Source organism: Theobroma cacao, chromosome 7, assembly GCF_053813885.1.
Source record: "Theobroma cacao isolate CCN51 chromosome 7, ASM5381388v1, whole genome shotgun sequence".
Classification (NCBI taxonomy): domain Eukaryota; kingdom Viridiplantae; phylum Streptophyta; class Magnoliopsida; order Malvales; family Malvaceae; genus Theobroma; species Theobroma cacao.
Window position 1 is genome coordinate 277,726 of NC_142645.1, and position 24,397 is coordinate 302,122.

Sequence of the window (24,397 nt, forward strand, 5' to 3'; positions counted from 1 at the left end):
TTTGTTAAAAGTTGTCAAACAGAGATCTTGAATTTAAATGGAAAACAATGGTTATCTTGTTAGAATTATTAACACTCACCTAAGAGCATTAGCTGTATTATTTTCTTCCTCCACTTCTTCTGATTTTCCCTCTAACAACATATTTTTGTTGACCTCTCTCAATGATCCTAACCAACCACCATGGTTTTCCAGTTGTAAACACAATGTATCCCATGCTCAATCCACAAACCAGCCCACATCCGTACCCCATCAGTATAGAAAATTTCCAATTCACAGCATCACCATCTTCACCAGACTTTGTTGGTTTTGGTTCCAAATTCTGCTCATTACTACACTCCTTTGATAAAGGAAGTCCACATAAACCCAAGTTTCCAATGTAGGAATCATTTGTGAACGTATCAAATTGTTTGCCTCGAGGAATGAGTCCCATGACATTATTCCAAGAAAGGTTTAATACCTCTAAGAATATAAGATTTACTAATTCTGTTGGAATTTCTCCTTCGAGTTTGTTCGATGAGAGATCTAATGATTCAAGTGCTGACAAATTTCCTAACAATGATGGGATAGGACCCGTTAAACTATTGTGAGAAAGATTGAGGACTATAAGCGAATGAAGTTCTCCAAGTGTTTCAGGAATCTTTCCGTTAAATCGATTATTCGAGAAGTCAATAACCATCAAAGCGATTAAAATTCTCCTCAAGTGCATTTCCAACCCTTTTGTGGTAATAATAAAAGATTCATAATAATCATAACGCATGTACTTTGCATCTCCTTTGTTTTCACTCCCACTGCTTATAGCATGCAAATTTTCAAAAAATTTCGATGGCAAATGGCCATTGAAGTCATTGTGAGAGAGATCAATGATTCGCAAATGAGAGAAGGAAAATCTACCTTCAAAGTCATCAAGGTGACCACAGAATCTATTACCTCGTAAGACAAGAACTTGTAGATCCAAATTTCCTAACCAATTCGGAAAGGTATCTTTTAAGTTGTTGTTCCCTACATCTAAAACTTCCAATTCCAAGCAATTAACCAAAGAGCGTGGTAATGATCCTTCTAGCTGGTTGTGATTGATGGAAAAACTTCTCAGCAAACAACTTCTATGAAAATTTCTGGGTATTTTACCATGAAAGCTGTTCATGCTTAGATCCACTAATTCAATAGAGTTGCTTAAATTTCCAAGACATTCTGGAATAATTCCAAACAAATTATTCTTTGACAAGATGAGATAATAGCATGAACTCATATTGCAAACTGATGAAGGGAATTCTCCAATTAAATTGTTTTGTGAAACGCTTAAGCCTAGCAATGAAGATGGTAGAGCTGGAAGTCGACCTTGGAGTAAATTTGAACAGAGATCAGGAACTTGAATTTTCTTTGAAAAAAGTTGCTCTATAAAAATGTAAACATATGATTCTAGCTCAGAAAATTATATAAAAAAGGCCACTTTTCTTTGTTGAGCACTAATTAAGGGACTACTTTGTTGAACTTTTTTTTTCTTAATAGAATTAACTTATGATGAAAGAGGTGTCTTTTTTTTCAATGCAAAGAAGGAAAATGGTAAAGAGTATCTTTTAAATACTTGTTAAGGTGATATTTATAGGAAAATTTTTGCAATTAATATATTAACTTTTCTTGAATTTGGTAAGAATAGTATATTAATATGTAAAAACATTTTTCAAATAAAAATTTAACAAACCTTAACGAGTGCTTATAGCCAACTCTGAATGAAATCCTTTTTTTTTTCTTTGATGCATAACTAATTAACACAAAGGTATAAATTTCGAATCCAAGTTATTTTTTCATGATTTTTTTTTTTTTTTTTTTGTAAATGGAGATCTAACAAATCCAATGGATTATAAACTAATTAAGAAAATCACAATTTCATAAGTTTTATCCCCCACATTTATATTACATTTGAAATTTAAGTCTCTTTTTTCAAATTCAAGTTTTTAAGGTCAATCTAAATGAAAGCTAGAATCATAAATCTGAACCCACGAATAAATTTAATTTCTTTAAAGGAAGGCTCACATTAAGCATACCTGTTAGGTTGTTTTTAGAGAGATTCAACCATCTTAATTTAGTCAAATTCCCAATTTCTTGAGGCACACTTCCCTCCAAGGAATTGTTAGATAATAATAAATCTTCTAACTCTTGGCACTTGAATAGAGTCAATGGAAGTTGACCTACAATGAGATTATTAGAATGGAAATCAATACTTTCAATAAAGATATATTGATCTTAAGGATTGAAGGTAGGAATTTTTATGCAGAGAGCTTTTTATAGAGTTAAAATATCTTTTCCACCTTTTAATAAACTTTCATATATACTTTAAATGCATTTTCTTTTGATTTATTTATTTCTTTATTAACATTTTTTCTTTTATCAAATTCTTTGTTTCACATCTCATTGTTAGAGATGGATTGACAGCACTTTTATCAAATTCTGTTTTTTTTTAACTTTTTTTCACAAAATATAAATAGAAAAGAAAAAGAAAAAATAAAAAATCAAAGACAGATTGAAAAAAGCAAAAATATAAATAAAAGAGAACTTCAAAAGCATGAATTAATTCTCCACAGAAAGATTAATTTTGTTTCTACAGTGGACTACATGGAACCAGTGTTTGGTAGACGAGTGTTGCACCTTTTAATATAACTTAATGCTTTTTCTTTTGATATTTTTATTTCTCCATTAATTCTTTTTTCTTTTATCAAGAAACCTTTTGATGATGAAAAAGGAGAAATGAAGAGGACAAGCAACTAAAGGAACAACAGCAACAAGTATACCATTAACAAAAATGAAACTTTTATTTCTCCTTACACACCATCTACCCACTTTTAATTTTATTTGTTTAATATTGTTTTTTATATTGATGAACAGAATATTATTTAAACTCTTTGAAAAGATCTCTTATATATACAAATTGGATAAAAAGAAGAAAGAGTGCCTGTCAAGCTGTTATAACCCAAGTAAAGATAACGAAGAACAGACAAGCTTCCGATTGTTGTTGGAATTTTTCCTAAAAAATGGAGTTCACCCTTTAGAAGTTAGAATTTTCCTACTAAGATTTAAGTCAATTAAAAGACCACTTTTCTTTGTTGAGCACTAATTAAAGGACTACTTTATTCAACTTTTTTAGGAAAATCAAAAAGACCACTTTTCTTCATTGACTAAAATTACATGAGATTAGCATATGAAAGAGGAGACGCGTGAAAGATTTCACGCTTTTGAAAGAATTCATTCTTCTACTTGTTTTATTACAAGTAATAATGAACAAGAAAATAACTTTCTTCAACACATAATGAATCCAATTCTTGTCCCACAATCTCCACTTTAAAATTTAAGAAATGAAATTAACTTTATATTTAATTTTTATATTGAATTCCCAATTTATTTTAATTTGTGTAACACAATCCAATTCATACGTTAATTCCTATGTAGTTTTAGAAGAAAGTCATGTTATGATGAGTTTTATCACCCACACTTCTATAATATTTGAAATTTAAATATCTTTTTTCAAATTAAAATTTTCAAGTTAAAATTGAATGAAAATTAAAATCATAAATCTGAACTCATGACTAAAATTAAATTACCAACTAATCATTTAAATTGTCTAAAGTAAAAAAGGTTTGAATGGGATTTTTCATCCCTTCTCTTTTTGAAATATAATCTATAATTACTGCTTCTCAAAAAAAAATTATCTAAAGGAAGGCTCACATTAAGCATACCTGTTAAGTTGTTACGATAGAGGTGCAATGAGATTACTTTGGTCAAATTCCCGATTTCTTGAGGCACACTTCCCTTCAAGGCATTTTGAGATAAATTTAGCTCTTCTAACTCTTGGCACTTAAATAAAGCTGATGGAAGTTGACCTATAATGAGATTATTAAGATTGAAATCAATATTTGCAATAAAGATATATTGATCTTAAGGATTGAACGTATATACGAATTTATATGCTGAAAGAGTGATGCATGTTTCGAAAGATAAGATTATGAATACGTTGAGGAAAATGGACAAATAGCCTTATCAAGAGGAAAAAGGTGAAGCATGCATGCCACCTACTTCACGTTTAAACTATCCTTTTGTCATCCGTGACAAGGTTGAACTATATATCCTTTAGTGACTCAAATTATGAATACGTTAGCAAAATGGACAAATGGTCTTGTCACCCACACTTATACTATATATGAAATTAAATCTCTTTTTTTTTAATTCAAATTTTTAAGTTCAACTTAAATGAAAACTAAAATCATAAGTCTGAACTCACAAATAAAAACAAATTATCAACGAATCATTTTAATTTATCTAAAAGAAGATCCACATTAAGCGTACCTGTTAAGTTGTTGTTATCGAGATATAAATATCTTAATCTAGTCAAATTCCCAATTTCTTGAGGCACACTTCCCTCCAAGACATTGTCAGTTAAAGATAAGAATTCTAACGCTTTGCACTTGAATACAGCTGATGGAATTTGACCTATAATGAGATTATTAGTGTTCAAATCAATATATGCAATAAAAATATATTAATGATCAAGAAAGCTGATTACTATGCAACCTGAAAGCTGATTATTGTCCAAATATAACCTTTTCAACTTGGAAAGATTTCCAATTGCTATAGGAATCTGCCCCTTCAAATCATTGTCATACAAGATCAACTTCTCAAGGTTTGACAAAGAGCCCAATGAAGATGGGATAACACCAGAGAAGTTGTTACTGTACAGAAGCAAGCTATGAAGTTGAGTGAAGGAATCAAACCATGCTGGGATTTCTCCACGAAAGTTGTTGTGACGAAAGTTTATATATTTCAGTGAAGACAAATTAGCCAACTCCATGGGCAATGAGCCATGAAAATGATTAAATCCGATGTTAAGCCGAGAAAGAAAAGATAGATTTCCCAAGTGAGGTGGGATGGTGCCTATAAGACTCATCTTAGAAAGATCAAGAGTGGTAACCCTTTCATGATGGGATCCGCAAGTGACACCAATCCAGTTGCAAACAGACGTACCACTAGTCCAGTTGGTTGCCAACAAGTTTAGAGGGTCATGGGTGACATGGGCTTTCAGTGCAAGAAGAGCCAATTGGTCAATGGTGGCGTTGGGTGATTCCGCTGACAAATTAGCCACAGAGTTGCTCAACACCACCACAAATACCATAAGAGGGAGGAGGAAGCCATTGTTTCCCATGAGGCTATATTTGTGGTTGAGGCAAGTAATTAGAAAAGAAACAAATTCAATTAATTTGTTGAATTATTGTGTTGGTTGATGCTCATTCCTTAAATACTATCCATGGTGAAGCATCCAAAGTGGATTATTACCAGTGTTTGGTTCTAGCAGCTTAAAATACAGTCAATGCAAGTGAGCATTTTAGAGGAAGTGAGATATGATGAGTGTTCCACCTTTCAATAAAGTTTTATATATACTTAATACTTTTTCTTTTGATTTATTTATTTCTCCATTATATTATGTTTTGTCATCCATGACACGGTTGGACTATTCTTCATTGACTAAAATTACATCAAATTAGTGTATCATAGAGGAGAAGCGTGAAGCACATTTATACAAGTCTTCCTCCTTTTGAAAAATTTATTTCTTCTACTTATTTTATTACAAGTAATAATGAAAAAAAAAAAACTTTCTTCAACACATAATGAACCCAACCTCCCACAATCTCCACTTTCTTCAATTCTTATCAACATCCCACTTGCCAATCTCCACATTCATTCGTGGCTAATGCCACTAAGACTTGGAAGCATTAGGCAGCAAAAAGTTATAATGTAAAGGATGAATTTGTGTAATCCCATGTTTTGTTGTCCATAACACGTTTAAACTATTCTTCCTTAATTAAAATTACGTGTTAAGATGGTTTATAGCTATTTTTGTATATAAGATAATATTGATAATTTGGGCTTTGTGAAAATCAAGAAAAGGAAAATGTAAAATGCAGAAATTAGCGTATGATAGAGGAGAAGCGTGAAGCACATATATACAAGTAATAATGAATCCAATAATATCAGTCCAGATGCTACTAAAATTACTTTCTTCCCATCCATTTAATTCGTATTATATCAGTCCCAACTCCCAACGTAATCTGCATTTTAATTATATTAATTATAACCAACACAAAGAAACAATCTCTTCAGCAAAGCTTAGGCAGTTCTTCATCAGGTATCTTAGCAAAGGAGATTAAGCCCCAGGCATCGATGGGTAGCATAAAACATGACAAGTATTCAGAGATAAGTAGCTAAGCAGCAGTGGCAGAGCACACTATCTCTTTCCCTTGAATCATATCCAGTCAGCCTTATATTATGTATTTTGTAAGATTTGTAAGACTCATGTAGCTGATGTACGTGAATGACGTATATGATATACTGAAATCATTCACAGAGAGATGAAGAAGGAAAATGTAACTATCATCCGTTGAGCTTATTAGAGTTGAGTGTTATAGAGACAAGACACAGAGAGATGAGCCAGCAAAGCAACAGCTATATTATTCATCTATTCATACATATAAACTTTGTACAGCAACAGGGCTAAAGCTTAGTAGAGCAGAGTTTAGTTGATATTCTCAGCTCCATTGCCATTACGATTGTGGTTTGATTATGATACTTTTAATTTTTATTGTGCAGAATTCACTAAGCTGTTTTCTGTATAGTTAGACCAATCACTGAACAATTTCTTTATTTGTTGCAAGCATAAAAAGATTTTCTTGGTTGATATCCTTCGACAATTTTCAGGGGAAAGCACTTCACATAATCCCTTTTCTGGATGTTTCCATGTGGAAAATCTATCAAGCTTTCAACTTCTGTAATACGTGCTTTCTAACTTGCAGCAAATACATACATAGATAAAGTATCGAATAGTATCTCACTTTGATATTTCAAAGTGCTTTGCCAATGCTATCACCAAAATTATTGTGATAAAGAATTTACAGTCATCAAATTCGGGCACAAAAAAGAAGGATTAGCACCCAGTTACTGTGTTCTGCCATCAACATAAAGAAGCGAAAATAAGCATTTCTGCTGCAGTTTCTCAAAAATTTTGGAATGACTTGTTGCTACTAATGCACCTATTGCGAGGAAATCTGTAATTTCTCTCTTTCTCTCTCTCTGCTTTTTCTCCTTCTTACTGCTTGTAAGATGTAGACAACATTAGACAATGCAAAAGGATAATGAAGGAATACCACAGATCAAAGGTGGTTCAAGTTAATTGCAACATTGTACATGGTAGAGCCCATTAACTTTGTTATGACTAAAAAGACCTTGGCTTGGTGTAGCCAACAAACTGCTGAGATTCAGCAGAGGCATTATGCAACTTTCATATTTTCTTATTCAGGAAAAAGGCTATGCAAAATGCTTATAAGTTTTATCAATCTTTACCACACAATGGAAAGTTGCAGATGGTTTTAAGCAAGCAATGGAGAAGGATATATAGATCAAGATATCTGCAAGTCGAAAATTACACACTATAATCGAAATTCAGATTTAGAATACGACTACTACAAACGATATTTGTAATTTACCAATCCAACAAACCGAAAAGAAATCACCTCAACCGAAAAGCAACGGAGAATAAGTCTAATACAGAGGACACAAACAACTTGAAAAAGTCCACAACAATATATATAATGATCATAGAATCCATACCACCAGGATTGAAAAATCTCCTTCCTTGTCAAGATCCTCTTTTGCCAACTGTATGTGGAAGAAATTAACCGTGGAAGTTGGCACATACCCGACCTGGCAATATTTGTTAAAACTTGTCAAACAGAGATCTTGAATTTAAATAAAAAACAACAGTTATCTTGTTAGAGTTATTAAAACTCACCTAAGAGCATTAGCTGTATTATTTTCTTCCTCCACTTCTTCGGATTTTCCCTCTAATAACATATTTTTGTTGAACTCTCTCAATGATCCTAACCAACCACCATGGTTTTCCAGTTGTAAACACAATGTATCCCATGCTCAATCCACAAACCAGCCCACATCCATACCCCATCAATATAGAATATTTCCAATTCACAGCATCACCATCTTCACCAGACTTTGTTGGTTTTGGTTCCAAATTCTGCTCATTACTACATTCCTTTGATAAAGGAAGTCCACATAAACCCAAGTTTCCAATGTAGGAATCATTTGTGAAAGTATCAAATTGTTTGCCTCGAGGAATGAGTCCCATGAGATTATTCCAAGAAAGGTTTAATACCTCTAAGAATTTAAGATTTACTAATTGTGCTGGAATTTTTCCTTTGAGCTTGTTTGATGAAAGATCTAATGATTCAAGTGCTGACAAGTTTCCTAATATTGATGGGATAGGACCACTTAAACTATTGTGAGAGAGGTTGAGGACGATAAGTGAATGAAGTTCTCCAACTACCTCAGGTATCTGTCCTTTAAATCGATTATTAGAAAGGTCAATAATTGTCCAAGCGTTTAAGATTTTCAAGAGCTCCATCTCCGACCCTTTTATTGTAATAAATAAAGATTCATAAATATAATAACCTCGATTAGTCCCAGAATATTTCATGTACTTTGGGTCATCTTTGTTTTCACTCTCACTTCTTATATCTTGAAGATTTTCAAAAAATTTTGTTGGTAAGTAGCCATTGAAGTCATTGTGAGAGAGATCGATGATTCGCAAATGAGTGAAGGAAAATTTACCTTCAAAGTTATCAATGCGATCATAGAATCTATTACGTCGCAAGATAAGAACTTGTAGATCTAACTTTCCTAACCAAATCGGAAAAGTGTCAATCAAGTTGTTGTTCCCTATATCTAAAATTTCTAATTTCGAGCAATTAACCAAAGAGCGTGGTAGTGACCCTTCTATCTTGTTGTCATTGATGCCAAAAAGTCTCAACAAACAATCCTTATGAAAATTTTCAGGTATTTTACCATGAAAACTATTCATGCTTAGATCCACCATTGCAATAGAATTGCTTAAGTTTCCAAGACATTCTGGAATAATTCCATGAAAGTTATTCCTCGACAAATCAAGTGAATACCGTAGTGAACTCATATTGCAAACTGATGATGGGATTTCTCCAATTAAATTGTTGTTTGAAACGCTAAAGCCACGCAACGAAGGTTGTAGAGTTGGAAGTCGACCTTGGAGCAAATTTGAGCAGAGATAAGGAGTTTGAATATTGTTTAGAAAAAATTGCCCGATAAAAATGTAAAATAAAAAAAGAATTTAGCTCAAAAAATGATACTTTTACTTTCCCTTGCACAGCATCTGGCCACTTGCTAGTGCTTGATTGCATGATGGAGTATCCATATTACAATTTATTAAGAAAATTTTAGTGGAACTTAATAATTTTTGTGTATAAACTATGAAAAACAATAAGTTGTGATATGGATACTCCATTGTGATTAAAATACTTACTTTGCACATAATTTCTTCTTTCTACTCTCCCTTGTCCCATTTTTTTTTTTTTCAACTGTGAATGTGTAATGAATTACAATACTTAACCTTTTGATTGTTTGGTTTTGTATTTTTTATATTGATGAATGAAAATTTTATTTAAATGCTTAAAATGATTTCTGATATGCACAAATTGAATAAAAAGAAAAAAGATTACCTGTCAAGCTGTTACAATCCAAATAAAGAAAATCAAGAACAGGCAAGCTTCCAATTGTTGCTGGAATTTTTCCTAAAAAATTGAGTTCACCCTTTAGGAGTTAGAATTTTCCTACTAAGATTAAAGTCAATAAAAAGACCACTTTTCTTTGTTGAGCACTAATTACAGGGCTACTTTATTCAACTTTCTTTTCTTAATAGAATTAACTTATGATGAATGAGGTGTGTGTTTTTTCAATGCAAAGGAGGAAAATGTTAAAGAGTATTTTTTAAATACTTGTTAAGGTGATATTTTTAGGAAGATTTTTGTAATTAATATATATGACTTTTGTTGAATTTGTTAAGAATAGTATATTAATATATAAAAACATTTTTCAAATAAAAATTTAACAAACTTTAACAAGTACTTATATGCATGTCTCAACGAAATCTTTTTTTTTTCTATAATGCATAACTAATTAACTAACATAAAAGTATAAATTTCCTATCCAAATTATTTTTTCATGAATTTTTTCTAAATGGACAAGTAACAAGACCAGTGGATTATAAACTACTTAAGAAAGTTACGATTTCATGAGTTTTATCACCCACGTTTTGAAATTTGGTAATTAATATAATGACTTTTCTTGAATTTGGTAAGAATAGTATATTAAATATATAAAAGCATTTTCCAAATAAAAATTTAACAAACCTTAACAAGTGCTTATAGGCAACTCTTAACGAAATCTTATTTTTTTCTTTAATGCATAAGTAATTAACATAAAAGTATAAATCTCCAATCCAAGTTATTTTTTTCATGAATCTTTTCGTAATGGAGATCTAATAAATCCGGTGAATTTTAAACTAATTAAGAAAGTCATGATTTCATGAGTTTTATCACCCACATTTATATTAAATTTGAAATTTAAATCTTTTTTTTAAAATTCAAGTTTTCAGGGTCAACCTAAATAAAAACTAGAATCATAAATCTAAACTGACAAATAAATTTAATTTCTCTAAAGGAACGCTCACATTAAGCATACCTGTTAGGTTGTTTCGATTGAGACCCAACCATCTTAATTTAGTCAAATTCCCAATTTCTTGAGGCACACTTCCCTCCAAGGCATTGTCAAATAACCATAAATCTTCTAACTCTTGGCACTTGAATAGAGTCAATGGAAGTTGACCTACAATGAGATTATTAGAATAGAAATCAATACTTTCAACAAAGATACATGGATCTTAAGGATTGAAGGTAGGAATTTTTAGACAGAGAGCTTTTTATAGAGTTAAAATATCTTTTCCACCTTTTAATAAAGTTTCATATATACTTTAATGCATTTTCTTTTGATTTATTTATTTCTTTTATCAAATTCTTTTTTTCACATGTCATTGTTTTGAGATGGATTGACAGCACTTTTATCAAATTCTTTTTTTTTAACTTTTTCTCACAAAATATAAATAGAAAAGAAAAAGAAAAAATAAAAAATCAAAGACAGATTGAAAAAAGCAAAAATATAAATAAAAGAGAACTTCAAAAGCATGAATTAATTCTCCATAGAAAGATTAATTTTGTTTCTATAGTGGACTGCATGGAACCAGTGTTTGGTAGACGAGTGTTGCACCTTTTAATATAACTTAATGCTTTTTCTTATGATCTTTTTATTTCTCCATTAATACTTTTTTCTTTTATCAAGAAACCTTTGGATGATGAAAAAGGAGAAATGAAGAGAACAAGCAACTAAAGGAACAACAGCAACAAGTATACCATTAGCGAAAATGAAACTTTTACTTCTCCTTACACACCATCTACCCATTTTCGACTGCTTCATTGCACCAGGGAGTATCAATAGCACAACTGATATTCAAAAATTAAATTTTAATCGAACTAAATAATTTTTCTATATAAACTATGAAAAAATAGTTTTTCCTTTTTGTGTAATTAACACATGATTTTTCCATTTGATTCTAATCTAACAAATGGAAACCCTTTAGTAACTAGCAAGTTGATGGTTATCATACTAACTTGACACTTCATTTTTTCTTTCTACTGTCTCTTGTCTGAATTTTTTTTTTTTTTTTTCAATTGTGAATGTATAATTAATTACAATACTTAACCTTTTGCTTGTTTAACTTTGTATTTTTATATTGATGAACAAGAATATTATTCAAACTCTTAAAAAAATCTTTGATATGTACAAACTAGATAAAAAGAGAAAAGATTACCTGTCAAGCTGTTATTCTCCGAATAAAGATAACGAAGAACAGACAAGCTTCCAATTGTTGCTGGAATTTCACCTGAAAAATTGAGTTCACCCTTTAGAAGTTAGAATTTTCCTACTAAAATTTAAGTCAATAAAAAGACCATTTTTCTTTGTTGAGCACTAATGACACGATTGAAGTATTCTTCATTGACTAAAATTACATGAAATTAGCGTATGAAAGAGGAGCAGCGTGAAGCACATATATACAAGTCTTCCTCCTTTTGAAAAATTTCATTCTTCTACTTTTTTTATTACAAGTAATAATGAACAAGAAAATAACTTTCTTCAACACATAATGAATCCAATTCTTGTCCCACAATCTCCACTTTAAAATTTAAGAAATGAAATTAACTTTATATTTCATTTTTTTATTGAATTCACAATTTATTTTAATTTGTGTAACTCAATCCAATTCATACGTTAATTCCTATGTAGTTTTAGAGGAAAGTCATGTTATGATGAGTTTTTATCACCCACACTTTTGCAATATTTGAAATTTAAATATCTTTTTTCAAATTAAAATTTTCAAGTTAAAATTAAATGAAAATTAAAATCATAAATCTGAACTCATGATTAAAATTAAATTACCAACTAATCATTTAAATTGTCTAAAGTAAAAAAGGTTTGTATGGGATTTTTCATCCCTTCTCTTTTTGAAATATAATCTATAATTACTGCTTCTCAAAAAAAAACAATTATCTAAAGGAAGGCTCACATTAAGCATACCTGTTAAGTTGTTACGATAGAGGTGCAACCAGATTACTTTGGTCAAATTCCCGATTTCTTGAGGCACACTTCCCTCCAAGGCATTTTGAGATAAATCTAGCTCTTCTAACTCTTGGCACTTAAATAGAGCTGATGGAAGTTGACCTATAATGAGATTATTAAGATTGAAATCAATATTTGCAATAAAGATATATTGATCTTAAGGATTGAAGGTATATACGAATTTATATATTGAAAGAGTTATGCATGTTTCAAAAGATAAGATTATGAATACATTGAGAAAATGGACAAATAGCCTTACGAAGAGGAAAAAGGTGAAGCATGCATGCCACCTACTTCACGTTTAAACTATCCTTTTGTCATCCATGACAAGGTTGAACTATATATCCTTTAGTGACTCAAATTATGAATACGTTAGCAAAATGGACAAATGGTCTTGTCACCCACAATTATACTATATATGAAATTAAATCTCTTTTTTTTTTTAATTCAAATTTTTAAGTTCAACTTAAATGAAAACTAAAATCATAAGTCTGAACTCACAAATAAAAACAAATTATCAACGAATCATTTTAATTTATCTAAAAGAAGATCCACATTAAGCGTACCTATTAAGTTGTTGTTATCGAGATATAAATATCTTAATCTAGTCAAATTCCCAATTTCTTGAGGCACACTTCCCTCCAAGACATTGTCAGTTAAAGATAAGAATTCTAACGCTTTGCACTTGAATACAGCTGATGGAATTTGACCTATAATGAGATTATTAGTGTTCAAATCAATATATGCAATAAAAATATATTAATGATCAAGAAAGCTGATTACTATGCAACCTGAAAGCTGATTATTGTCCAAATATAACCTTTTCAACTTGGAAAGATTTCCAATTGCTATAGGAATCTGCCCCTTCAAATCATTGTCATACAAGATCAACTTCTCAAGGTTTGACAAAGAGCCCAATGAAGATGGGATAACACCAGAGAAGTTGTTACTGTACAGAAGCAAGCTATGAAGATGAGTGGAGGAATCAAACCATGATGGGATTTCTCCACGAAAGTTGTTGTGACCAAAGTTTATATATTTCAGTGAAGACAAATTAGCCAACTCCATGGACAATGAGCCATGAAAATGATTAAATCTGATGTCAAGCTCAGAAAGAAAAGATAGATTTCCCAAGGGAGGTGGGATGGTGCCTATAAGACCCATGTGAGAAAGATTAAGAGCGGTGACTCTTTGATGATGGGATCCGCAAGTGACACCAATCCAGTTGCAAACAGAGGTAGCACTAGTCCAGTTGGTTGCTAACAGGTTTTGAGGGTCATGGGTGACATGGGCTTTAAGTGCAAGAAGAGCCAATTGGTCAGTGGTGGTGCTGGGTGATTCCTCTGACAAAGTAGTCACAAAGTTGCACAACACCACCACAAATACCTTAAGAGGGAGGAGGAAGCCAATATTTCCCATATGGTTGTATCTGTGGTTGAGGGAAATTAAGAAAGAAACAAGTCAATTAATTGGTTGAATGATTGTGCTGGTAGATGCTGGTTCTTTAAATACTAATACATGCATGTTTCGAAAGGTATGCATATCTATACATTGAAGCATTTTTTACGAAATTATGCGTTGAGTGCACGGCGAAGCATTGTAGAAAGTCCCTAGAAATCAAGAAAAGTAAACAGTAAAATGGACATATGGCCCTACCAAGAGGAAAAGGGTGAAGCATGCCCTCCAGTTCACATTTGAATTTTCCTTTTTTTGTCCATGATACGGTTGAACTTTCCTTTTGTCGTCCATGACACGGTTGAGCTATCTTTCATTGACTAAAACTATGTGATTACAGTATCAGAGACGAAAAGCATGAAGGTACCGAGTGTTTTCCTGGTATCATATTGGTCCCAACTCTCAAGGCTCCAGCTAGCATTGAATATGACCTATGGGTAACAGTCTTCACGTAGAGTTATATTCTTTTTTGACACATATTCGTAGATAATTAACATAAAATATGACTAGTACTCCATTAAAAGAGTTTTCTGTGAAAGGTTCAGGTAGTAGCTAAGTAGCAGAGCACTTTATAATTTTCCCTTGAATCTTATCTAGTCACCCTTGTTATGCATTTCCTTTAACTTGTTCAACAAGAGGGTTCTCTACGTAATAGCTAATAGTTTAGCAGCATTAGCATTATCAGTCTCCCTACAGCTGCACAAAATTTTCAGTCTTCATAGCTCAATGACAATGTTCCAAAGGTACTGCCCTTCCTCGTGGACTCTTAAAGCAATAGTAACCAAACCGCATCCTCCTTCATATTCAAATTCCACTTCCTGAGAATCAACCATTATTCTCTGGGGTTGAGTGGATGAGAAGGCTCCAAACAGGCCACAGCCTCGAACTTTCAAGCTAATAGTTGTAGTTTTCTCATATTCATATATCAACTCCTTGATGGCCCCTCCTGAATTGACCATCTTCATTAGACCTATGGGAGCGAACTTAGCCCCATTGGACAGGGCCTTAACAGGAACAACAGTAAAAACCTCGTATTCTCGAGGCCTTAGTGTAACTGACATGGATGCATTCTTTGGAAGATAACGCACCTCTCCTGCAATTGGCATCACAGAAAGTTCATCAGAAATCGAAGAGGAATTGTTTTCTGTGCAATTTTCAACATGATGGTTTCTTCTGCATAGCCTCAAAACCACATATAGGGAGTACAACAAAGCTGCATAACATACCACCACGATGTGAATATAAGATGCTATCCCCAGTCCACCCATTTTCAGCTACTTGAGGAAGATAGTTAACATCTCTAGCCCTCACAAAGCCTGTGATTATACCAGGTTGTTCGTCAAGGCTAACCATCTTTTTTCTAACCCCACACCAACCAGCTCCCTGGCAGTTGAATACCCCGATGACTCCAGTAAAATCATTCAGATTCCATATTTTCAGAAGACTGCAACATAAAAAGTGTCTATAAGCAAAAACAAAAGGGAAGGTGACATTCCAAAAGACATAATCACAATAGGTGTATTTTCTGTGTTACCTTTTCCCATCTCTGACAGGATCAGAAAATAAGCAGTCTCTTGTTGGTCTTCCAGGAAGTTTAGCCCTCAACACAGAACCATCAGGAAGTACAAGCTTCTTCAACAGATTGAAGTCATGCTGTCCAGGTTTGTCACTGTAATAATTAAAATAAAATATCCAATATAAGAAACCACATGTTTAACTGATTATTGTCAAACCAAAGCCAGCAGAGTTGGTGACCAAAAAGTTGCACCTGACATAAATAGCACATCCTCCCACAGCACGAGCAGCTCCATGGTATTCAGCCATTGGATGTAGGCTCTGACATGAGAATGAATTATTCAAATTTAACTCAGAACTCAGAAGGAACCAATACATAGTCAAAATTTGTCAGCTTACATGAAACATGTCCCAGTCTGGCTGCATAAACTCCCCATTGAAGATGGTATTATAAGCAACTGATGCAATATGAATTGTATGAGAGGCGGGATCTCTTGGGAAGAAATCATCTGAAGCCCTCATAACAGCCGCGCTCTTTGCACTGCAAAAACAAATTGTAACTCATGAAAATCTAGAATTATGATTCCCCATAATAAAAATTGTAATCCGACTAGAACAGCTACCTATATAAGCTGTCAGTGTTGTGACTCATACAAGCAATAATTCCATTGTCATGGAAGTTGCTAGATATCGAAGCCTCTAATGCCTGATAGAATTTTCTAGTGAGTTTTACTCTTCCACCATGGCCTGCCCCAAGAGTTTCAACAATGCTTTGAGCGTCAACTTTGACACCATCAATACCAGCAGATGCCAGATACGAATGGAGGTCATTATAGAAGTCAAAAATTTTCTCTGGATTCACTAGGCCAACACCATTCATTGTGATGGACTGCAAAACTTCACAATAATCATTGGACTGAACCCCGGGAGATGAAATAGGATGTACTAATTTGGGTTCATAGCGTTCCATTTCGGTAATACCAGGTTTAACTCCTCCCCAGTACCCGGTTATTGCATGCCATACATAAACATACTTCAAAGGGTGTCTTTCTTTCATTTCACTGACAACATAGCGAAGTCCCAATGCTGGATCATCTACCCTGTGACCTTCTTTGCCATTCTTCTGAAATTTATGGTTCTCTTTGATGTGTATTAATCTGTCTGCAAAGCTGGAACAAAATGAAGCCCAAATGGTTAAAATTTATCGACTGATTAAGGAAAACTAATTGTGGTTCAAGTGCTTACTTTGCTGTGTAATCAGATCTGAATTCGATGCCAGTGGGATCCATACCAACTGATTGCCATCCATCGTCAATTATAACAAACTTGGGAGGAGTTCCACCTTTCTCCAAGCTGCAAAACAAGTAAGTCACTACCCTTCTCTGATGCTGGAACCATATGATTTTGTACAGCCATAAAGAGAAGAGAAAAACCTGTCTAATCCTTGCTTCAGACCCTCAGCAGTGACATTAGTATAAAAAGCATCCCATGTACACCAGCCAAACCAGTTGAGAATGTCTGGCATCTGAACCATGATGCATGAAGACAATAAACATTATAAATAAAAGGGCCTGAAAAGGTTTGCAAATGAAGTGTTTCATTGGAGAAAGAGAAACTACCTTCTTTTTCTCTCTGTGAGAAAAGGTTTGCAAATGTTTCTCAACTGTCCTGCGTTTCAATTTGTAATGCAGCTTGATCAACCATTCGTGTTAAGATAAAGACTGACACTATTGAGGCTACTGGTGAAGGAATCGAAATTCTTCTTATGGAAGAGAGGGGAGAAACTTACTTCACTGAGTTGGTGATAACATCATAAGGGTCTGATCCAGCTGCAACGAAAACCAAATGACTGCCCTCAAATTTATCAACAGCAGGATCTCCTGCAAATAACCAGCAATCCTACAAATTTCATAACGAGAACCAAGATATTCAGATCATGTCAAAATCTAAATTAATGCTTTTTCTTACCACTTTCCAAGCAGATTTCCATCTCATTTTGTTCATTCCCTTGAAGAACAGCCCTGAAATCACCTTCAAGAATTGGCAAGAAAACTGCATACGTTATTGATTGTTCGGCTTCATCTTTACTTCCCTCATCAAGATGAGTGTCATCACATACTTCAACAACTAGGAATTGGGTCTCAAAGGGGATATCTTTGCCAGATGCACCCATCCATTGAGTCATCCACCAGAATTTGTGCCGGAAGAGACACATGAAACGCAACTCCCTGCTGGTCAGAACAGAAACTTAATGCCAAGAAAAACATAGGAAAGCATAATGACAAAAACATGAGAGAAAAATCGTAATGAATTCGAAGAGCCCTGAAGATGAACATACTCAAGCTTTCCAACAGGAAAGACTCTTCTGCTTCCCTTCTGATCTGATCTGACTCCAATGAAAGCCCCATTGATCAGTGCATCCCCTAAGCCTGATGAGGCTGGTGTTATCACTACATAGTCATGAACATCACGCAAGATGCAGTTCCCATACACCGTCAACTTCCCATCACTCACAGATATCCCAGCCCCAACTGTCATTTTGAGTCTTGTAGCTAGAAAGTAGAATCAAGAACAGAAACTGCCACTGCCCCAGGAGCAAGAACCTCAAATCAACACAAAGGAAATGAAAAACAAATACTACTATAACAGAAACAGCAGAATCAATATCATATCCAACAATTTGTTGTATGCAGCTGTCCTATTACAAATGAAAGCACATTTTTTTGGGGGTGGGGGTGTCAGAATAATAAAAGCAATCTTTCAGTGCTCGAATCTAATGGCCTACAAGCAAAGCAAGCATATTCTGTAGAAATGCTCATAGACAAAACAATTAATCAATCGGAAGCAGCATATTAGAAAACAAAGCATAAAACCATCCAAACTCCTCTTGATTCTGTAATCAGAATACGAATGTTGAAGGGAAAAAAGAAACATACCACTGGACTAGACTTGTCATTTACAAAGATACAAGCAGCATCAATGATTGCCATTGCTGTCGTCATTTCTTCTGGTTCTAGCTACTTCCTTGGTTACTTTTGATGTGGAAGGGTAATTGAAGCCTTTAAAAAAAGAAAAAAATAGAAGCAAGAAACAAACATAAAATGTTGGTAAATAATAAAGCCATAGACAAATGTGGGCCTCAAATAGTCACTTTATGTATATAATATATAGATAGCACTTTATGTATATAATATATAGATAGCACTTTATGTATATAATATATAGATAGCACAGCAGCCAACTAAAACACCAAATAAGAGGAGCTGAAATTGTAATTTGCAAGACAGGTGGCGGTACTACTTCTCCACTCCATGGCCGCCACCCATACTATCATAATATGACTCAAAAAATGTAGTCTCCTTGCAGAATGAAGCACTCCTCCAGAAAAGACAACTTTCTAGTAGATAGGCTTGTCAAAGTAGGAGTCAACCGAAATAGATCCTTTTACTCCGTTTTGTGAAGTCTATACCTAGGGAGTTCAGACCTTTTCTCTGTGGCAACAAACCATTGAATGTATTGTCACAAACATTAGCTGTTTGCTTAATTAGCACCATGACAACTCGCGGTCCATACTCCACACAAATACCTCAAGGCTTAATTTCCAGGTTGCTTTTATGTGGCCGACGAAGTGGCAGACGTGATTAGAAGAAGTTACAACGTACTTCTCACTATGCATGCGGATGCATCAGGCTTAGAGGAAAGGCCCGGGGTTGGATCTAGTTGATCTTCCTATAAGGCCCAACTGCTATATATTTTCTCCGTGAAGCCCAACAGTTATCAGTGAATCTGACTGTAGGAGGATTCAAAGCTCCAAAACTGGACCCGTTAAGCCATAAGCAAAGCGGTCTTGCTAACCATTCCCTTGATTCATAACATTCAATTATCTACTAGATCTCTATTTACGTTCAATTTAGAGCTACCCATCACGTTGAATAAGAAACTGTAATCTCTCAGCATAACATTGTGAAATACTAGCCACACCAAGTTGACGATCGAAGGCATATCCTTGAACCAACAGGTTGGATGCTGTTGCCTGTCAGGGTATAGTAGACTTCTTGTCAGGATTTCAAATATTAGTATCACCCATAGTCATGCATCAACTTCATGATCATGACCAATCCCTTGGCAAAGCAAAAACTTAGGCTTTAAACCATTGCCTTTCAACAGATAAATCATAATAAACAAATTAAAATCATTGACTATTTAAATTGAATTCTAAATTGCTGGATTATTCTCTTAAAAATTGCCAAATGATAGGGCATATAAGAGTATATATTATTCAATTTATAAATGCAAAACTTTATGAGATGGCAGTGTGTGTGTGTGTTTTCTGGATAACTTTATTTTGTTTTTAGTCCAAATGGCTTTTGATCATTTGCAAAGAACAGCTTTGGGGTAGTTATCTAGAAATGAAGTAATACCAAACTTGTATTATTATCTTAATTATTATAGATTCATAGCCACTAGCTTCTCACACCAAACCTAGTAGCTGGGCCTGTCTACCTGAAACATGGGATGGGTCCTTAAATATTATTTGATGGGAATATCATCAATCTAGCTTAAGTTTGCAGCTTTAACAATTTTATTTTATATTATTCGACAAATATTTTCAGTTTTAGATTTTTTTTAGGTAAAAATGACCTTAACCGGCATCCGCTGAATAAAAATATATATACTCTATTTGTCTTTAATTTATATGACAATTAAAATAATATTCTAATATATATATGTATGTATATGATAAATATTATCGGTAATTCATTAAGACGATAAAAAACGAAATTAATGCTTGAAGAGGATAAGATTTAACTGGATTTATATAGTAAAATAATGACATCCAACTTTATGATTGCTAATTAACTCATGATGAAGATGACAAAAAATCTGATCCCATAGCAACATCTCCCAAGTCTTAATTTTAATGAATGAGATGTATTACACATATAAAAGCATCATAAGGTGTGACTTCCAATTATGACATTTAAATCCTATTCCTTTCATTTTAAGTAATATTCACATAGATAATTAATCATACATATACCATGATTATAATAAAATAATATCAAAATTAAACTAAAGACTTTTTGCTTATCGATTAAAAGTCAAATGCTCGAATGCTATATATCTAATTAATTAAAAGCTTAATTGCTTTGTTAATACATATTAATGGCTTGTTCCTGTTTTGTTGTTCTTTGGGTGCTTGCTTTGCTAGCAAATAAAGGAAGAATCCTTAGAAAAATCTGCTATGGGTAAACGCTGACTTTTCTTTTGCTCCCACTACCAATGGATCATACATAAAATACCTTGGGCAGATATTTTTGGCCTTTTAGAGACTATGATAGCTTCTCCACCATAGAAAGAAGGAAGAAATAATAATCTTCTTATGACACTTTGTAGCCAAAAAATAAAATAAAGTAATCCAATTCAAAAAGTGTTTACCCTACAAGAAAGAAAAGAAAAGAAACATGACTTTTGGGTTATAATAACATTAAAGGAATTTGACATAAAAATCTTATTCTAGTGATTATATTTTAATTCATATTTATTCGATCGATTTAACCGGTTTAATCGATAATTCAATTGATTGAATTAATTTAACCGATTCGATTTTAAATTTTTGAAAAATCGAGTTATCCCAAGATGGACCATTGAACATGGCATGATGGGTTGGTTCCAAAGATGGAAATCCAGTGGGTGAAAAGGCTCACATATTTTCTAAAGCTGTGTGCTGTGCTGCTTGAATCTCGACTGTCGACATTGTTGGCCCTTTGGCTTTTGCTAACCTATTCTTCTTTGCTTTAACTTTACAGCTTTGGATCCATCTTCTTTGTCTTGTGCTTCACATTCACATTATTATTATACAAAATTCACAGAAATTGAACACTTTCTATTTCGGTTTCAGCACCACACCCCACATGCACTTGTGCACATACGTGGATTGCAACCCAAACAAAGACAACCCAAGCAAGTTCTAACTCTTCCTTCTATATAAATTCATTTCTAAGCCTTTTTCTAAACCAAATATATATATTAAACATCATAAAACAATACGAAATCCCGATTAGGAACCTGTCACATTATAAACAATATTGAAACAACGTCATAAAGAGTATAGTAAACAATGCTAATGCGAAAAGTCAAATTACTATCGAACAGATTGATGAAATACAAAATATATCAACATAGATAATTAAAATTGATAAAAAAAAATACTTACTTGATTGTGTGATACACGATTAGCACTATGTGTAAATCATTATTAGCTAATGGAAAACTTGGATTATGGATATTTAAGATTCATCAATCATCATCATTACAAAAAAGGTGCACCATGTAGAAATGTTATGTGTTATTATTTAGAATAAGATACATGCAAACAGTTTAGTCAAGATGGAAAGACTTACTTTATATATATATATATATATATATATATATATATAATTTATTAGGAAGTGGAGTTAAAATTATTTTGTTAATGTGTCAAAAATAGTTATTATCCTAAGCTTTCCATCAATCTCCATTATAAAAGTATAAACATGGGAGTTTGTTGTAGGCCATAACTTTCAATTTTTATAGACAAACAAACCATTAATCATAGACGACTAATTAATTGCTGCTGCAATGCATATGGAGACATTCTCACAATGGGATTAGAAAAGGAGATGAGAACCATTATTTTGTTAATGGATAAGCCTATGATATAAAGTTAAGAATTTTGAATTTAGGATTATCATGTTTTGTACAATTTCGTATATTAAACAAATTAAATCTACTTAACTCGCATACATTTGTTTAACTCATATTGTGTTATTGTTTTAATTTATATGATATGATATGTTTAAATCATTTATAATACTCATTTAAATAAATTCATCTGTCATAACGATGTTGTGTTGTATAAAATTTAATTCAAGTTATTTGTTACATATTAATTGTGCCATGTCATATAATAAATATATTTGTGTACATATTTATAATCTTAATTTATCTAATTAACCACATCATATTTATTCTAAACATGACACTATTAGTACACGAGATAACCTATATGTTATATCATTATGTATAATCTTGACAATAGTGTCGTGGGTTAATGCTATTTATCTTTTTTAGTGTTATTGACCAATAATTGACCTAAAAAGGTTACTCCCCCTCTTACTCTTTAGATGAAAGCCTTCTAGAAGGCTTCCCCCACATGCCAAGCTTCCCCTACAAATGGCTAAATTTGAAAACAACTCTATCCGTTGTGCAATGGCAAGACTTGCACTTGATATTATAATAGAGTATCTAGATTGGAGACACTTGATTTGAGAGAGACAGAAGGACAAGGGGCTTCTAGAAGCCCTTGCACGTGCCAAACTACCACAGAATTGAAAGAATCCTTCCCCTTCCATGTGTTGCAATGATAGAACAAACAGGTTGGGCAGTCTCTTTCATCGAGTCTCCACCGTCCGATCGGGGCCAATCAGAATCAAGGCTGTGACAGTACAGATAGATAAAGCGTAGGACATAAGAGGTAGAGGGACTTGTTAAATACGTGGACGGGTGAGGGTGTTAGTCTTCTAGAAACCATGGTCTGGCCAAGCTGCAGCTCACTTAACCACGAGCTGGTAGGAAGGGGGACCATGGGCCATTGGGCCTGACCTTGATGGTTTAGGGGGAGGATTGTGATGGAGCTTTTTCCCTCGGCTGCAAGCAATGCTTGTTCAGCTTTAGCCAACACTTGGGAGAGTACAAGTAAAAGAAAATCCACTGGCACGATTGGAAAGTGAAATTGCATACTGAAGTATATATATATGAAAAGCACATGGTTCTGCCCATAGATTTTAAAACCAGCAACCCAAGATATGAGAATTAATGAATTGGAGTGTTTTCATATATTATTATATATTCTATAAATATCTCACATATTTAATTCTACATTGGAATGAAGATGGGTCTAGTCATGTGATTTACTGATTAAGGACAAGTGTGCTGGTGTCATATTGTGAATCTTTATTTTCAATTCAATGGTCTATTTGCCCATTGTTTTTTTTTTTATAAAATTTTTAATTAACTTAATTTACAAGAAAATCTAAATTATAACCTTTGCACTGTAAAAATAGTTTTACTTAGAAATATACATAATTGTATGATACTAATTATATATATTTTCTATTTTTTGAGATAAAATATTTTTTTTATAAAAACATCAAACATAGACTAATTTTTCTTATTTTTATATTACGTGTAATTTTTCAATTACCTTGTTAGGAGTATGGTATAATCGAACTGATCCGAGCTACTCTAACTCAATTAGTGCATTTTTTAATCAAGCTTAAATCGAATCATTTGATTAATAAATTTAGTTAAACTAGAATTTTATTACACTCAATTTGTATATGGCATGAGTCCTAAATTTAAATTCAAGCTCGAGTTTCAAACCTTTTACTCAGAATTAATACTAATCAAACTTAATCAAGCCGAGCTTAAGCTCAAGTAATTAAATTATTTTTTTAAAATTTAACTTTAAAAAATATCGAAATATCTGAAATTTCCTGCTTAAATCAAAAACCAAACCAAGCCGGCAAGAACAATAGAAAGAAGGAAACTTCTTAAACGGCTGGCTCAAAGCCGGCGCCGGAGAAAAAAAAAGAGGACAAAGATCTTCTAGAAGCATTTTATAAAACAAATCACAACATTTCAGACACGCACTGCCATGTCAGCATCCAAAGACAGAAAACCACCCGACAAAACATAACACACACCCGGTTTTTGTACTTTCTCTCTCTAAGAAAAAACCACCGCCTTTCTCTCTCTAAACAAAAGTCTCTATCTTTGACCTCTTTATATCCCC

General features: G+C 33.1%; 2 protein-coding genes and 1 pseudogene across 5 annotated transcripts; all 3 read right to left on the minus strand.

The window, feature by feature from the left end:
- Positions 1 to 88: 88 nt before the first annotated feature.
- Positions 89 to 5,228, minus strand: LOC148761359 (uncharacterized; annotated as a pseudogene). Its single transcript, XR_016027368.1, has 5 exons — positions 4,561 to 5,228; positions 4,336 to 4,479; positions 3,766 to 3,872; positions 2,043 to 2,151; positions 89 to 1,335 (listed from the first exon to the last, which is right to left on the minus strand). The product of XR_016027368.1 is annotated as an uncharacterized LOC148761359 (transcript).
- A 1,673-nt stretch (positions 5,229 to 6,901) lies between these two features.
- Positions 6,902 to 14,095, minus strand: LOC18593199 (receptor like protein 27-like). Of its 3 annotated transcripts, none has more exons than XR_016027431.1 (10): positions 13,383 to 14,095; positions 13,158 to 13,301; positions 12,550 to 12,693; positions 11,786 to 11,857; positions 11,328 to 11,417; positions 10,603 to 10,746; positions 9,582 to 9,653; positions 7,829 to 9,108; positions 7,648 to 7,740; positions 6,902 to 7,129 (listed from the first exon to the last, which is right to left on the minus strand). XR_016027431.1 is itself a non-coding variant. In XM_088808063.1 (9 exons), the coding sequence occupies exons 1-8, from the start codon at positions 14,008 to 14,010 to the stop codon at positions 7,847 to 7,849; spliced, it is 2,556 nt and encodes an 851-aa protein (XP_088664189.1). In that variant the 5' UTR covers positions 14,011 to 14,095; the 3' UTR covers positions 7,447 to 7,740; positions 7,829 to 7,846. The 3 variants fall into 3 exon arrangements, 1 of the variants encoding a protein (XP_088664189.1); XR_016027430.1 differs by lacking the exon at positions 6,902 to 7,129 and adding an exon at positions 7,447 to 7,550; XM_088808063.1 differs by lacking the exon at positions 6,902 to 7,129 and having other exon boundaries at positions 7,447 to 7,740.
- A 244-nt stretch (positions 14,096 to 14,339) lies between these two features.
- Positions 14,340 to 18,099, minus strand: LOC18593200 (putative galactinol--sucrose galactosyltransferase 1). Its single transcript, XM_088808064.1, has 12 exons — positions 17,900 to 18,099; positions 17,530 to 17,789; positions 17,351 to 17,441; positions 17,181 to 17,229; positions 16,995 to 17,086; positions 16,807 to 16,914; positions 16,185 to 16,730; positions 15,961 to 16,102; positions 15,815 to 15,882; positions 15,581 to 15,715; positions 15,273 to 15,490; positions 14,340 to 15,139 (listed from the first exon to the last, which is right to left on the minus strand). The coding sequence occupies exons 1-12, from the start codon at positions 18,097 to 18,099 to the stop codon at positions 14,763 to 14,765; spliced, it is 2,286 nt and encodes a 761-aa protein (XP_088664190.1). The 3' UTR covers positions 14,340 to 14,762.
- Positions 18,100 to 24,397: the final 6,298 nt, after the last annotated feature.

What these genes read in the sequence shown, in the direction of transcription:
- LOC18593199 (XM_088808063.1), bottom strand. Translation starts at nt 14,010, where the DNA reads ATGGGAAATATTGGCTTCCTCCTCCCTCTTAAGGTATTTGTGGTGGTG. An exon ending in GGACAATAATCAGCTTTCAG is followed by an intron (nt 13,302 to 13,382) that starts GTTGCATAGTAA and finishes ATCTCATTATAG; the next exon opens with GTCAAATTCCATCAGCTGTA. An exon ending in CTATCGTAACAACTTAACAG is followed by an intron (nt 11,858 to 12,549) that starts GTATGCTTAATG and finishes TCAATTTTTCAG; the next exon opens with GTGAAATTCCAGCAACAATT.
- LOC18593200 (XM_088808064.1), bottom strand. Translation starts at nt 18,099, where the DNA reads ATGACAGTTGGGGCTGGGATATCTGTGAGTGATGGGAAGTTGACGGTG. An exon ending in GTTATCACCAACTCAGTGAA is followed by an intron (nt 17,230 to 17,350) that starts GTAAGTTTCTCC and finishes ATTGAAACGCAG; the next exon opens with GACAGTTGAGAAACATTTGC. An exon ending in GGATGTGCTATTTATGTCAG is followed by an intron (nt 15,716 to 15,814) that starts GTGCAACTTTTT and finishes TAATTATTACAG; the next exon opens with TGACAAACCTGGACAGCATG.